Raw genomic sequence first — 15,836 nt, forward strand, 5'->3', positions numbered from 1 at the left:
AGCTGCGAGCTGAAACTCAGGTCTGAGCCTCCAAATCTTGTTTTCTTTTCTGTTTTTTAACTTTTTGCACAGAATAATGACCAAATAGAAGCTTTAAAAAAACGTGAGATTTAATCAGATTTTATTTATTCAACTTGTCTCGTTTAAAAATGAACCCAAAATTAAGTTGGTACGATAAATGTCCAGTAACAAAACAAAAACCTATTAAAAGTTGACAGAAGGGAGAAGCCTGAAAAGGTTCAACTGTAGCCGAATACACGAGACAAAAACCTGTAAGTTACTGTGCTGTAGTTTACTGTTAGTGTAAATGTGGTTTAATACAGAGCAGAAATATCAGTGTTGACAGACAGTCAATAGGAATAACAGGAATATTCTGGATATTTGGACTAGTGCTGGGCCATATCCTGCTGTTCACAGTAACACCGGTTTAATGTTGGGCAACAATAAGAAAATGAGATATTGTGATAGAATACGGGTAAAACGCGCATGCGCAGTGCCTTTGTTTTCATACGCACATGGCGGAAAAAGCGTGGCGGCGATGGAGAATGAGAAGGGTGAAAGCGGATCGTTGAATGAAACGATGAACCAGAACTGGTTTGTAAAAATGCTGCAACTTCAGTGGTGTGGAACTGGTTTAGCTTTCGTCCGTCAGATACACAACAAAGCACTATTTTTGGTAGCCCATGCTAGCGGGCCGACGTTATTACAGTGTTGTTTGGAAAATACGGCACACTTAAAATCAATCCTTTGATTTTTCTGAAAATCGACAGTGCCCCTTATAATCCCGTGTGCCTTATGTATGAACTCTGGTTGTGTTTACTGACCTCAAAACTATTTTATGTACACGGCGCTCGAAAATCTGTCAAAATGTTTTAGTCCGACTTTGCTAAGCTACGAAGCCGCACCGCTTGATGGATTGTCGGAGCATTACGGCTATCGTAGGCAGGAGCCTGGCGGAGTGATACGTACTGTGCTTCAACATAATATTACCGTATTTTGTGTGTATAACCTCTTTTTAAGTGTTGTGGATATTATACATGGTTATGCTGAGGATATGTCGGCCAGTTTCCACTGGAAATGCCTTTTGGTTAAACTGTCAGCAACGAATTTGCATTTGCACTGTTAAATTTTTATATAACTTTAATGCACATAAAAAACAGCTGCTTGTTTAAGTGAAAATACATTGATGGGGTTTTTTTGCACTAATAAAGTTGTGGAGTTGTAAAGTATTTTGTCTCGTGTCAATTACATCAATAGTTATATTGTTATTGCAAATTTTCAAATGTATATCGTGATAACTATTTCTGTCATATCGCCCTGCTCTGTTTGGGTACAGGACTGCATATTTATTTATGAGTGATAATTTAGAGCTTTATGAACTTTTTCCCCACTTTAAGATTTGCTTCAGTCAAATTAAGTCGGAGGTAATAAAATGCAGTATAAGAAAAACATGCAAATGCTGGAGTCTGAATTATGGTACAATAATTGAAAAGGGCTGAAAATTCAACCATGTAGACGCTTTTCAGCTGGAGAGACGGTTCAAGCTTCACTCGTCTGTGACCTCTGACCTTACTAGAAAGAAAAAAAAAAAGTCCCTGATTTAGCCTCTGACAGCATCGACTGATCACCTGTGAGCTCTTGATTCTTCCTCCTTTAGAGGAAATATTTTCTCATCCAAAGTGAGAATTTTAATATTCAAAGCAGATGGAAATCCCCTCTCAGCAAATATGTGATTTATTATCACTATCGATAAAACCTGAAGAGACATGACTGCAGTACATGTGATGGGAACACATCCAAAAGCCTTTCACATGACTCACTCACAACCAGCAAACTCTGCAGAAGTCTGACAGATTCATTTCCAGGGAACCACCAACGATCATCTGCACACTGATCGAGTGCTCGCTGCGGCCTTCAGCACAGCTGCTACCACGACCGCTGTACTGCACTGACCCAATGCTGTTGTCGTCCTTGGATGAAGGACGACAACAGCATGAAACTATTTCTAACATCACTGAAGAAAAAAAGATGAGAAACTAATCAGACTTCACCCCAAACTGATTCTTTGAGGTGAGTAACCCTGCGTCCACAGCAGCGGTTTTAGTTTCTGTGTTCGCTGGGGGTGTGGCCTAACACTATCTGCTGATACAGCAATTTTGTGAAACTTAAAACTCAGAACCGAGATGTACTGACTAATCCACAAATCACGCTCTCACCTCTCTCGGGTACACCTGAGGGTTTACACATCGTAAAATCTGAGGTTCAGATGGTTTTACTACAAGTCAGAATTATAGTCTGACGTTTCTAATCTGGATTACCTTCCTCTAGAAAAAAAACCAAAAAAAAAAAACCACACATTACAGCCTTTAAGCTTAATCGATACCTCTGCAGGGAATCTATGGACCTACGATTTTCTGTCTTCCAGTCAGTCTGAAAAATAACAGCAAAAGAAGGAGCAGGAAGTGACAGTGAACAGACCGTGCCATGTGTAGAGAGAAAAACTAAATCCAAACTAGAAATGCAGCAAATCAACAAGAATAAGGAAACACTGAGCTCAAACTTCTGATTTTCCAACTTTAAAACAAAAGATTTGGCTGCAGCGTGTTAAACTCTGAACACAGGGACGCTCATTTGTTTAAATGAGAGAGAAAAAAAAATGACTTTTTGATCAAACTAAAAGACAAAATTCTCAGGAAACATTAAAATTTAGCAAACTTTAAATATTTGTGTGTTTCATAAAGTATTTAGGAATTTTAATCAGTTCTTCATCAATCGTTGTAAATGTTTCTGTAACATGTGTCATGTATGACGTTGCAAACACGCACACAAGCCTGCAGAATCAGGCTAACCTTAGCAGCAGCTCTGGTTTCTTTGCGATGTTCCAGTTTATTCTGACAAAGCCGACACACAACCACTCTTTATTTTCTTACATCACAGGTTATCTTGGCTGTTAATGTCAAATCTGCTGATGTACATCAATGAAATAACAGTAAAACACTCAGCCGAGTATTTCTGGTGCCAACGAGCAAACAAAGCAGCATTTAAAGATGTAGTCAGCTCTCCGAGCACATCCCTGCTGTGCACGAGTCATGAGGTGGTGACTCAGTCGTGTTTGATAAAGATCTTTAGTCCCAGTAAATCGATCAGATTTATGAGAAGCATCTTTATCCTCAGAAACAACAACAAACATCAGAATCATCTCAGTGACGATGAATTAAACACAGAAAAAACAAACTCGTTTCCCAGAAAGATTAGTCGTCATTACAAAACTACACAAACTGATGAGTCACAAAAATTCACCTCGATCTACAAGCAGCTACGAGTGTGTGCATCGGCCTGGTTTACTTGTTAAATCCTGCACTGAGACCACAGGGCTCGCTCACGCTGGCGTCAAACCTCCACGCCCTCACATCAAGCTGTGCGCTCAGTGCGAGCGGCTCCCACTGAAGGGCGTGACGCCTTCATCCAGTCTGCAAGATCAGATCGCCTCAGGACGCTGCGAGCATGAAACTCCACACAGACAAATGTACAGATCAGATTTTAGAGATAACTCAGCGACTGTTGATTCTGTTTATAGGCTCAGTTCTTTCTGATTCCTGATGCTTTTCCAGGATCTAGATCTCGTCTTTTTATATCTGCAAAGATAAAAGAAGGTTTATTCCTTCAAAACTGTTCTTTTATATTTAAGGAAACATCAAACTCAACTTAAACTTTGCTTTTCTGACTCCATCAGAACTCATCTGCTTTCAGTGTGTTTGGAGAGTCTTTTTCTCCCTGGTTTTCTCTGGTTTGTAGAAACGACTGAGAACATTTTCTGTCTGGCAGGTTTGAAACGCCTCCGCACGTCGAATCCATTTAGTAAGTTTTGGTTATGCTTTGTTTCAAAAAGGAGGCGTGTCCAGTTTCACAGCCAGATACGCCGATTTGTCACATCCAGAGTGACAAGACGCCAACATCGGTGATCTTCACAGTCAGTCCATCTATTGTATGGCACAGTAAACCAACATAGAACTGAAATGAACAGATCAGTTCTCACAGACACCTGGTGGAGCTTTCTGACTGAATCAGCAGGATAACTGCAGTGATGCATATCTGTCCTACAGAGGTTTCAGCATCAATGCGACATCGAAACAGAGCAGAGAAGAGGCCGGCGTGTGACTCTGGTGCTTCATGTCATCATGTCACTGCTCTGCTGCTGTCACAAAAACGCCGCCATGATGAAAGGAAGTGATGAGCTGAGATGTTTACGATTCTTAAGGACTGTGTAATCTCTCTACAGACATCGTGGTGACTGCGGCAGGTACACAGCTGCAGGTTTTAGGATAGATGCATTTTTATCCTCTGATGTAAACACGACAGAAGCAGAGGAATAACTTAGATGTGCTGTGGCTGTTTTTCCTGAATAACCTCTCCTGATTTTGGATCCTCGTGGATCCTCAAAACTCATCCCAAAACAGACATGAGACGAATGTATGAGGAGGAAACATGCAGGTCACTCGTGAATCATGTCTGCATGTGAGGATAAAATATAATCCCTGAATCAGTCCGAGAGGAAAGCCGGGTGAAGGATTGCCGTGACATCCACACCTGAAGCCTTCGTCTAAACGTGACCTGCACTCTTCACCTGTTACAGAAACAATGTGAAGCTGTCAGTGATAGATTGCCTTGCAGTGAGATCACCGTGCAGACCCTGGTATGTTTATGATGACAGATGAGACCTGTATCCGAGTGCTGATGAATTCCTGCTGGAATCTGTAACCAGAGCAGCACTTTGAAACTTTCATGTTGGTTGGAGGAAGCAGGAAGTCGCAGCCTGTTCAGAGTCAGAGAGAAACACGAGGAACTTGGAAAGCTTTAGTGTCGAGAGGAAAAATACCAAAGTCTGTCCTCTTCTTCAGAATCCACCTGTGAGACAGGTGTGCAGGCTTCATTTAAAGGCAGGGGAATTACTTCATTATTATATCCGGGTCCAAGTACATTCAGCTCCCAAAGGCCAAAGTTTGAGTTAAAAATGATCCAGATTCTTTCAGCTCTAATAAAACGATCAGTGTTTCTGTTCTCCAGATGTTAGACATGCATGGTAGAGGATTATGAGATTCGCAGGATGTTTGATAGTTTCCATGTAAAGATGATATAAACATTCAAAATGAACTAGAAAGAAAACCTGAGTCACAATAATGTGCAAAGTTGTTATCAGCCACAGAGCTATAAGCACATGAGAACAGGGCAGACAGAGGACGGGGTTGAACTTCATGTCGAGGGTCCCTGACAGCACGAGACAAACGCCGTCACATGACAGGAAGAAGACAATGAAAACAAACCAAACTTCAGCCAAGAACGTCTGAGAGGATCCATCATAGCACGAGGTCAGTCATTAATATGCTGCGTGGTTTGGATTATGTTTGAACCTTAGTTTCACTTTAACCTCACACGGAGCGCGAGGGCCGGATGCTGCACCATACCCAGGTCTGACGAAGAGGATGGTGCTCATCTTTATCACATCAGTGTGGTTATGGAGACTGTTGGAGACAAACTGGAGCTCAGGTCTGTTAGCACAGCTGCCATGTTATTGATCAGATAATGTGGCCACGCCCCCAAGTCTTATTCCAAGTTAAACAGGTGACTTATAAAACAAATCGCCTGAGATTATCTACAGAGACAAAAACAGGCTTCGTTAACACTTCAGCTCCTGATGGTGAACAATCAGATCCTACTGATCATCCAACCAAACACTCAGCAGCACGAACGGCCTGATTTAGTTTACATCATAACAACGATCAGGATGAAGCTTTATTCAGTTCGTCTCGTTACTCAGTACTTTCTTAGACAATGTGGCGAGCACCATCTATATTTGGACTTCACAGGTAAACGTGTCATGCCCTGCACGGCAGGTTTTTAATGTTTTCTAATTACTGTCTCACAACAAACATGCTGCAGGTAACCTGACAATGTGCAACAACAACAGCTCAGAGCTCCAACCATCAGCGTGCTTAAGAGAAAAGACAGAGAACAGAAATATCCGGGTTAAATAAAGAGCTGGAAAGTCATCGTAACCACTTGAGGTCGAGTGGTTTATCTTTGAAACTCTAATTTAACCAGGAGCAGTGACTCAGAGGGGATAACTGCTCGTAGAGCTACTCAAGGCGAGCAAGAACTAGACCAGCAGGGTGCCACAGATTCACTACCATCCTCTCAGACAAAGGTCCGTGTTATAATAACTCCATAAACATGCATTAGGAAACGTGGCTGCTCCGTAAATGTTAGCTAATGAAGCAAAATCAGTTTTATTCCACTGAGTGCTGGAGTACAAGGGGGTCAGTACCACCCCAGGCCCACCTTGACCTGAAGAGTTTGAGTTTGAATGAGTTATTTGAGGGCACGGGTCAGTCACTCATCACAGTCCCACACAGAGAAGACCTCGTGTGTCAAATTAACCATTTAATCTGCATATTTCTACAACACAACCTCCACCTTTCTCCTGCGGTGCCTGTTTAACTCCCTCGACATTTTTCTGGTGATGCACACAAAGCCGTGCATGACTAAACTAGCTCAGCTCAGAGCTGCTGCGTTCTGATTTCAAAAAAGCGCCAGAGGCGGTAAACAGCCACTCTGAGACGCTCACTTCAGCAGCTCCCTCGCTTCTGCAAACACAGAGCTGTAACTACCAACAGCGAGGTCCTGGGACAGTGAGGGGCCAAAGCCAGGCACCGGGGGTCTTATTTAGATTTTAGATCGATATACAGAAGATCAATATATTCAAGCATTACTTACAGTACAGGCTGCTTACCAACAGGCTGCCCTGATGCCTTGGATCACAATTAAATCTTCAAATAGATTAAATTAGTCTAAATGTGAGCAAATCTAAAAACATTAAAGAGACAGATGCCAGATAACAGACATACTTTGGCCTAATCTCCACTACGTTTGACCCAAATGTGTCCAAAGATGCAGATGTGGGACAGAGACATGTCTGTTATTTTGGAAAGCACAAACATGATCATAATATAAACACGTGAATCTGTGAAATAACGAAAAACAAAAACAAACATGGATGTGGGACAGTGCAAATCTAACCCGGGTAAGGAGCTCCCGTGTGTGCCACATGTGGGCTAAACAGAACACTGTCTGGCACTGTGACCTGCATCAGCGCGCGTTCAAAGCTGCATCACTGCGGACTGTGTGACCTCCGCTTACAGCTGAAGTCTGAACGCTCAGAATAACTTCAGTGAAAGTTCCTGTCTTACTTGTAGCTGCTGAAGCTCTCCAGCTCATCGGTGTCAGGGAAGAACACCTCTCCTCCTCCTCCTCCTCGGTCTTTGTCTTTGGATTTCTTCCGTTTCAGCTTGAACGGCAGCAGCCGCCGTTTCTTCTTTTCTTTCGGGGAATTGAGTGAAGAGTCCCCGGGTAGAGTCGGGTTGTCTCCCGGGCTGAGAGAGCCGGGGCTCCAGGGTAGCCCCCCCGGGATGTCCGCGGGGTTGGTCCCTGCACCCACTACATCTTTGAGGGACCCCGACCTCTTCAGCTCCTTCTTCTCCTTCTCCGGTGATTTGAGGCTGAATAGTTTCCGGACTTTGAGCGTGCTGGACTTATTCATGGTGTCCGCTGTGTGAGCAGGAGCACAGCTGCTCGCTGCAGGAGCACTCAGGCACTGACTCTCCGGGCGAACCTGCAGAGCGGGTTACCGCGAGCGCACGGACGTGCCCACACCGGGTGCGCGCAATCAGGTAGAAAGGTGAACCAATAAGAGATCCTCAAAAGGAAAACACAAGACTGCACCTCAGACTTTGACAGTTCAAATAAAATCATATTTTATTGTTATTCTCTCTCTGCGCGCCTATCATAGACTGTATATAAAAGATGGAAGTAGGCACCATCACCAACTGTAATTTTTATATGTTTGAAACTTTACAATAAAGTTGAACTTTAAACAGATGACTTTAAAAAAATAAACAAACATGTGTCATAAAGGTAGAAATTATCTACAGAGACCAAATCAGGTTTTTCTTTTTTAAATCAGACTGAACGTGTTTCTTTCTGCTGTGAAGTTTAAACTGTGGGACTGACTCACTGCTGGAGCCTCCGGTGGATGCTACAGGAAGTGCAACTTTTAATGCTAATTAAAAATATGAAAGTTTGTTGTTCCAATCAGCTTCCACCTTGGCAGGCCTTCAGCTGGCGCCAGTGGGATAGCTGCATGAGTGAAGATGGTGAATGTTTGGGTTTAGTGCGAACAACTGCATCCAATTTCCACAGTTGGCCTAATGTTCGTCACTGGTCACCAGTTATCTCAATATCTCAATCGTATCCATATGGCGTTCAAAACACAGTCTGAGTACTCACAGCCAATCGTCTATCATGTCGGGCAGCCTTGTGGGATTTCAAACAGCTATAGCCGCTGCTTGTTCTTCGATAAGCCGGGTCTGAGCCAGCTCCGTTCAGCCAGAACTCTGTTATTGTGGTTCCAAATTGGTAGATGTCGTTCAATGTCTTCCATCGAGAGTGTCACCAGACACACGACCCAACCGAGCATCGAGTATCCGGCAGCAAATGTCTCCGCAGGACAATCGGGCTCTCCCAAGCCCAGGAAGCTGTCAATTCCGTTACGGGACCAGTTGATCAAATCCATAATTCTTTAGGTTTTAAAGAACAAGACTGAGAAACTCTTTGAGGGTTAGAGTTAGACGAGACGAGACGAACACATAGAAGCAGCAGCAGGGACGATAAGGGAGAGAGAGGGGAAAGATGCGTCCGCCTGCTCCGAGAGCCAAAGAAACTCTCTTTGGACAGTTCATGACTGAGTGTGAAGCCATCAGCTTCCTCGTGTCGCGCACTCTGACCTCCACAGCAGCAGCATGAGCCCAAAAAGAGTCAGAGTGCCAACCTCTGGGGCTGAAATAAACTCAATGCAGGAGTCCACGACCTGCACCTGTTATACAAGAGATGCTTTTTAATGGTCGATTATATATAAATAGATATTATATTGAAGACATTTAAACTTAAGTGTGAATATTTTTACACTTAAGTCCAAATATTGATCACACACAGATACAAGTGAACAGATGAGAAGCTCACCTTGAACGCACCTCTCTGATTTTGTACTGAACTCTCTCATTCTTACCTCAGGACTGACATCGCTGTCGTCTCTGAGACACAAAAGACTTTTTCAGCAGGTACTCATCAGCTGAAACTTGAGTGTACAGATTCCCGGAAGATGGATGGATTTCAAAACTGGGATTGACTCTGTTGTTTCTGGGCTGATCAGAGAGAATGATGCCGAGGCCTCTGATACACTGATCACTGCACTGAGGTGTTCAGATCCAGAACTTTTTCAAAAGCACTTCCTGAACATCATCAGGAGGCATGATGATCATAAAGTCTTTGTAGGTTGCTGTGGAAGAGAGGGCCACTGATGCTGCAGTCACTGTGTGCTTCCTCTGCTGCCGTCAGTGCAGCTGTGGGGCCTTCAGGAGGTTTTTTGATGCAGACAGTGGTGAACAGCACAACATGCTGTCAGAGAGTCTCTGCAGAAATGAGACATTAAGACCAAGTACATAATGTGTGTGACAGCACCAACATGCTGGAGTACTGGGGTAAGCAGGTCTGGTCTAACTGGGCAGTTCAGGAGTTGGACTAATTGCCTTTAATAAAGTCCCACAGAAGCACTGGTTACATCCAAGTTCTTTCCAGTCTTAATTCAGTGCAGAGATAGTTGAATGGAGTCAACGGAGTCATAGATCATTACAGAAACAGTCACACCAGCGTCAATTTGTTGGCACCAGCAATAACTCAAAATGTCCACAAGAGGCCACTGTAGACCTTAAATAGCACATGATGGCAAAACTGTTTAATTAAACAGTGGAACAGTCCTTTAACTCATTCCAGAGGGGTTACGGGGGGTTATGACCCCCCCAATAATCAGACCCAACCAATATAACTCCCCCAATAAAATAATGAATTATCTCGCATAATTAGGCTGTTGATCTTCTTTACTCATTTCAGGTATTACCAGCAAAATAGTTGCATGTTTAATCATCTGGGAATTTACCCAAATTTACTTATTTATTTAGACAGAGATCTTGACCCCCCCCCCCCCCCCCCCAAATGTGCAGCACAAAGTTACACCAATGTTCTTAATACAGGTGGATGTAATTATCGTGGCCACTGCTATTGAATTTGTACTAAATATAATCTTGCCACCATAACGTCAAGAGTACAGTAAAAATTGATCAGTGTGACATATAATCTTCACATGCCTGAACAGGTGTAACCACAACCACACGAAGTTGGGTTAAAACGGCAATGCTGTGCAACCGAATATCGACTCTGTAGTAACACAAAGAGGTAACGAAGCAGAATCCAGTAGAAGGAGGAAGATGTTGCAGCAAAGCTGAGGAAGATCAGGTGATTGTCTGGCAGGTAAACAACAGGTCTGAACTGACACCTGCCTGGCCATGAGGAGTGATGGCCTTCCCCAAATTGTTTTCTCAATTCCTGTTTCTCTATCAGTCACGGTCAAATCTAAACGAGGATGTGGTCTCAGCTCGTGAAATCAAACTGAATCAAATGTAAATGTCATTAAATGTGTCCTTGTTGGTCAGCGATAGACGGAGGAGACACTCTGTATCCTCCAGCCTCAGAGTGGACGTGACTTATTTATGGACAAGTCATTCCTATTTACTCAAACTCCCTGCACTCAGCGTTGTTGAGCAGCGTTGTTGGGTGCTCTGTGTAAATATGCTTCTGCCCTGCTTGTGGTGCTGTTTGTCTGTGATACAGCTGTCATATAGATGTTGGTCTGACACACTACAAGCTATGATAAGTATCTAAATGGCCTTTACACAGATGGCTGTAAAACCTGGTTTTACTGCAGTTATTAATTGTTAATCATTGGCTGAGTGCAGCATGCTGGTCTATACCTTTATGTTGGTAAAGAATAAATTCAGTGTCTAACTCAAGTCTAACACAAAAGTTCCAACTTTGTTCACTTTGTGATGAAGCTGCTCTTCATCAGAAAGTGAACAAAGTTGTACTGAGGAATGAAGAGCACAGGAGGAGGCCTCTGCTGTTTGACATGAGCAGCGTCACTCTGCAGCTCTTTGTGCTCCACCTGTAGCTGCTGCTCATCCATCAGCATCTAACAGGTCACTTTCAGTGTTTCAGGCCCTGCAGGATCGTGTTTGCAGTATGTTTGTATGTTTGTTTTAGAACAGTGATCATTTTAGAACCGCTGACAGCTACAGAGACGAGCAAAGATCATCGTGAGCTGTTTTCAGGGGGCGGAGCTACAGGTCACATGTACAGGTGGGAACAGAGTTCACTCTAAAGCTCTATAACAGACTGACCTCCACCATCAGACTCACTGCTGCATGCAGTACTTCTCATCAGCACAGCACGCAGGTAAACCTCCATCAACTTTCCAAGTTCTGTCTGCAGTATCTACTGTGACGGTCCTCGGTCAGTTTACGTTTTACTCTTTGAATGATGGTTTTCTGTTGTATTATATTTATTGTTCCTGGTTTCTGTTCTGTCTCTGTGCCTCGCCTCATGTTTCCATGTCTCAGTGTCTAGTCTGCGCCATCTTGAAAGTCTCATGCTTCCTGTTTTATTGTGATAGTCCCTGTCCTGCGTTCAGTGTATTGAGTTTTGCTTCTCTGCGGCCCTATGTCTACTTTGTTTATTGCTGGTTCATCTGTTCATCATCCCGTTCTTCGTCCTCTGCTTTCCTCCAGGCTTTTATAATGTTTTATATTTTCCTCATGTTCTTTAGTTTAGCTTTTCCGTCCCCCCCGTCGTTGTTGCTTTGTAGTATTTCTGTTTAGCCAATGTAAAGGCTCGCCTTTCGTCAATACCCACCTCATCGCCGTGTGTCTGTGCCTCCTCTCTCATCTCCACACAGTCTGCCTCACAGACTGTGATATCATCTCACCTGTTCTTACTCTGAACATGTCGTGTTTGTCTCAAATAGGTACGATGTGTACAATCATTTGTGTGTAACTGTTGAGGACTCACAAGCGCGTGCTTCAATCCACACACAAATACGAAACAATCTGACCACAAAACTATTTTACATCACCTTTCAGATCAAAGGAAATAATATTGTGATTAACAGAGATTGGAAATTATAGTTTTAATAAAATAAGGAAAAACACAAAGTTTAAATCATGTTTCACTGAAACAGTCTTCAGTCTTTACATTAGACTGTTTGTAGAAAACAAAAATGTAACACGGGTAGTTTCTTCTCTACAGCCATCAGGGACCAGCATGAGTCTTCAGCCTGAGCGTGAATCAGTTACAAGAGAAATGAAGAAAGCTCTGCAACACACCGACAGACCATCAGATGTTGGAAAGATCATGGAGTCACTACAGGACAACAACACCCATCTAAATATCACCATCACAGGAGAATCTGGCTCTGGTAAATCCACCTTTGTTAACGCTCTCAGAGACCTGTCCGATGGTGACAAGGGAGCTGCTCCTACTGGTGTTACAGAAACCACCTCAGAGGTCGCACCGTACCCCCATCCAAACTATCCCAATGTTACTTTTTGGGATCTCCCTGGAATCGGCACCACCAAGTTTCCAGCTGATGAGTACCTGGAGCTTGTTGGATTTGAGAAGTTTGACTTCTTCATCATCATCTCAGCTGTTCGCTTCAGAGAAAATGACGTGAAACTCGCTCAGGAGATTCAGAGGATGGAGAAGAAGTTCTACTTTGTTCGCTCAAAGATTGACAACGATTTACGAGCTGAAGAAAGAAGTCAGAGAGAGTTTAAGGTGGAGAAGACTCTTTCGCAAATCAGACAAGACAGCATTCAAGGTGAGTGTCACATGAGATCATTTATGTGAGTGAGACCAGTTTCTGGATTTAATGATGGTGATGCAGTTGTTGGAGAGTTCAGGCCACGGTTGGACAGTTAAACTCTGTTAGTTTTATGACTGTGTGGCTGCAGGATGCTGGAGGATGCTGCTAGTGTCCAGGTTTCAGCTCCGCCAGTATGACTTCTCCCTCTTACACAAAGCCTTAGAGAGCGGCCTTCCTGAAGTCAAGAGAGATGCTCTGCTGTTGGCCACGCCCAGTATCAGCCGCGAGATCATCAACAAGAAGAAAGAAGCTTTCAAGGTATGATTGTACTGTCAGCCATTGTCTACAGCTTTACTGGAGTCTGTTCAGCATACTCAAGTCTTAATATACTCAATACTCATACTCAAGTCATACTGTCTTAAAGAAATATCCACACGCCACAACCAAGGGGGGTTGTACCCCGTAGATATGGAATATGTAACGGTGTGGAGAGATTAGGGATGGGTATTGATAAGATTTTCACGATTCCGATTCCATTTTTGATTCTGTTTAATGATTCGATTCTTTATCGATTCTTTTTAAAAAAGGAGAACACTAAGGTCGATTAGCTCAGAACTTTGTTTTATATCTTCTCTTTGAACAAGACAGAAATGTAGGAGTAACATGGCCTTACAAACCCAACAGTGAGATCTTAAGAGATCCAGCCTACGGCTCTTCAATGGGGTATCACAGGGTCCATCCATCCATCCATCCATCCATCCATCTTCATCCGCTTTATCCGAGGCCGGGTCGCGGGGGCAGCAGCCTAAGCAAAGAGGCCCAGACCTCCCTCTCCCCAGCCACCTCCTCCAGCTTGTCCGGGGGAACACCAAGGCGTTCCCAGGCCAGCCGAGAGATATAATCTCTCCAGCGTGTCCTGGGTCTGCCCCGGGGCCTCCTCCCGGTGGGACATGCCTGGAACACCTCACCCAGGAGGCGCCCAGGGGGCATCCTTGTCAGATGCCCGAACCACCTCAGCTGGCTCCTTTCGATGTGGAGCAGCAGCTGCTCTACTCTGAGCCCCTCCCGGATGGCCGAACTTCTCACCCTATCTCTAAGGGAGAGGCCAGCCACCCTTCGGAGGAAGCTCATTTCTGCCGCTTGTATCCGCGATCTCGTTCTTTCGGTCACTACCCACAGCTCATGGCCATAGGTGAGGGTAGGGACGTAGATCGACCGGTAAATTGAGAGCTTCGCTTTTACACTCAGCTCCCTATCACAGGGTCCCCAGGAAAAAAATTGTAAATGTAAAATAATAAAATAAATATTCTTCTGTAGCAATTACACAAGAATATCCAGTAATGTCCCTGCCTACAATTAAACACATTCACTTACTGAAAATCATCTGCTGTGGCAAATGGGTGCAAGCCTTTTACCACAAACTTAGTCACTGCTTGGTGACATTCGTCTATCCTGGCTTGAAAGGAGACGCTACCGGTAGACTGCAGCGAGAACTGCCAGCATCTGAGCCAGACTCTGTCTGTCTGTCTCATCATGGTCACCTAAATGCACAGTAATGGCAGGTTTTGTAATAAGGCAGATCGCGCTAACATAATATGCACTGTTAGTTGATTATTTACCTGTCGCATTAACGGGAGAGGACGTGCAAACGTTACCGCTGCTGCTGGGTTGAGATTCACGAGTCCGGAGCGATTTAAAAACACGACATTCATTTAAGGTCAAAACACGCGATGAAATATCTACTTTGCAAGTATTGCAAGCTGCCCTGTTGTCATCCGTTCTCATAAAGTATAACCAAACATTTGAGCGTTTGAGCCGCTTTCCTGCCAGGTAAATGATGCAACGTGGTGACATCATTCGGGGCGACTGGAATCGATAAGTGAATCGTTTGCAAAAATGGCAAACAATTCCAAGGAATTAAATCAATGGGAACCGGTTCTCAACAAGGTTTCGATACCCATCCCCAGGAGAGATAGTCTCGATTTGCTAGAGAACACCAGGATCCTTTTGTAGCTGACAGCTGGTAACTGTACAGGGGCGGATCTAGCAAAGTTTTGCCAGGGGGCAGGTGGGGCATTAACAGGGAGAGGGGGGCACAAAGAAATACTTTATTTTCTTATTCGCATTTGAAATGTCTAGCTTTAATAAATAACTATCTGGATCTTACAACCAAAGTTTTTATCTGGTGTAAAATATATAGAAATCCATTATTGTACGTAGTAATTTTTTTTCAGGGTCCCATCATAATTTCTTCAGAAGTAAGTACTGTACATGATGCCAGTATTTTCCCACATTTTCTAGATTCTGTACCAGTACTGTGTGTAAAATGCCATCAAAAAGTCAGTTAAGTTTTATTCTTTCTCACCTGTCTTTCTGTCTCCTTTCACTTTTTAAAGGTTGCCATGTTAGAAAAAATATTTGCCCTACCATGCTGTTTATTGATGTGGCAAATGAATGGTTTATGAAAATATATCTAAATCTGTCATTTATTATTTTTAATATTCAGTAATGATCATGTCTCACCTCTAGTCTTCTCTGTCTTAATTTCAGGTTTCCACCATGTGTTGTAGATAGTTCAGAAGGTTAACTGGACCAAGCAGTCTTTGGGTTTTGGCCAAGTACTGTTTAGAATACCAGAATAGGGAGGATGGTGTAGGTTTAAGAAATATATATATATACCAACAAGACAGCGTATATATATATATATAGATATATATACAGCGTTTGTTTTCATTCAAAGGCTTTATGGTTTGTCCTATAATACCTGGCGGGCCAGTCTCTAGTCAAAATGCCCGGGCCGATGTTTTTGTCCCAGTCCAGCCCTGTTTGCTGGCAATGAGTCTCTTACAGCACTGTGTAGTGTTGTAATTCAACGATATTGGAGGGTTTTTTGGCAAAACAGTCCAGGTGGCCAACCACTGGTCCGGCAGGTAACAAAGTAACTAAATACACTCTGCATAAAGAATGTAAAAGAACATTTTTGATATTAAGATGATGAAAACTGTAAAGACTTCAGATTTTATTGCAGTTTAGC

The 15,836-nt window shown here is 43.4% G+C and overlaps 2 protein-coding genes across 4 annotated transcripts in view; one reads left to right on the forward strand and one right to left on the reverse strand.

The window, feature by feature from the left end:
• Positions 1-7,746, reverse strand: part of LOC309695837 (uncharacterized protein) — a 55,391-nt gene extending 47,645 nt beyond the window's left edge. The window contains exon 1 of one of the 3 annotated variants that reach the window (XM_082516750.1): positions 7,245-7,746. In XM_082516750.1, coding sequence (XP_082372876.1) covers positions 7,245-7,594 — 350 coding nt within the window. In that variant the 5' untranslated portion in view covers positions 7,595-7,746. The remainder of the gene's footprint in view (positions 1-7,244) is intronic. The other 2 variants (XM_082516749.1, XM_082516751.1) reach the window with 2 other exon arrangements.
• Positions 7,747-12,261: 4,515 nt separating this feature from the next.
• On the forward strand, positions 12,262-13,126 carry LOC309694844 (interferon-gamma-inducible GTPase 10-like; the record flags this gene model as incomplete). Its single annotated transcript, XM_082515086.1, has 2 exons — positions 12,262-12,817; positions 12,951-13,126. 2 exons carry the CDS (start codon positions 12,262-12,264, stop codon positions 13,124-13,126), a joined length of 732 nt encoding a protein of 243 aa, XP_082371212.1.
• Between the last annotated feature and the right edge of the window lie 2,710 nt (positions 13,127-15,836).

The sequence above is a fragment of the Aulonocara stuartgranti genome, assembly GCF_965226115.1.
Source record: "Aulonocara stuartgranti genome assembly, chromosome: 19".
NCBI lineage: Eukaryota > Metazoa > Chordata > Actinopteri > Cichliformes > Cichlidae > Aulonocara > Aulonocara stuartgranti.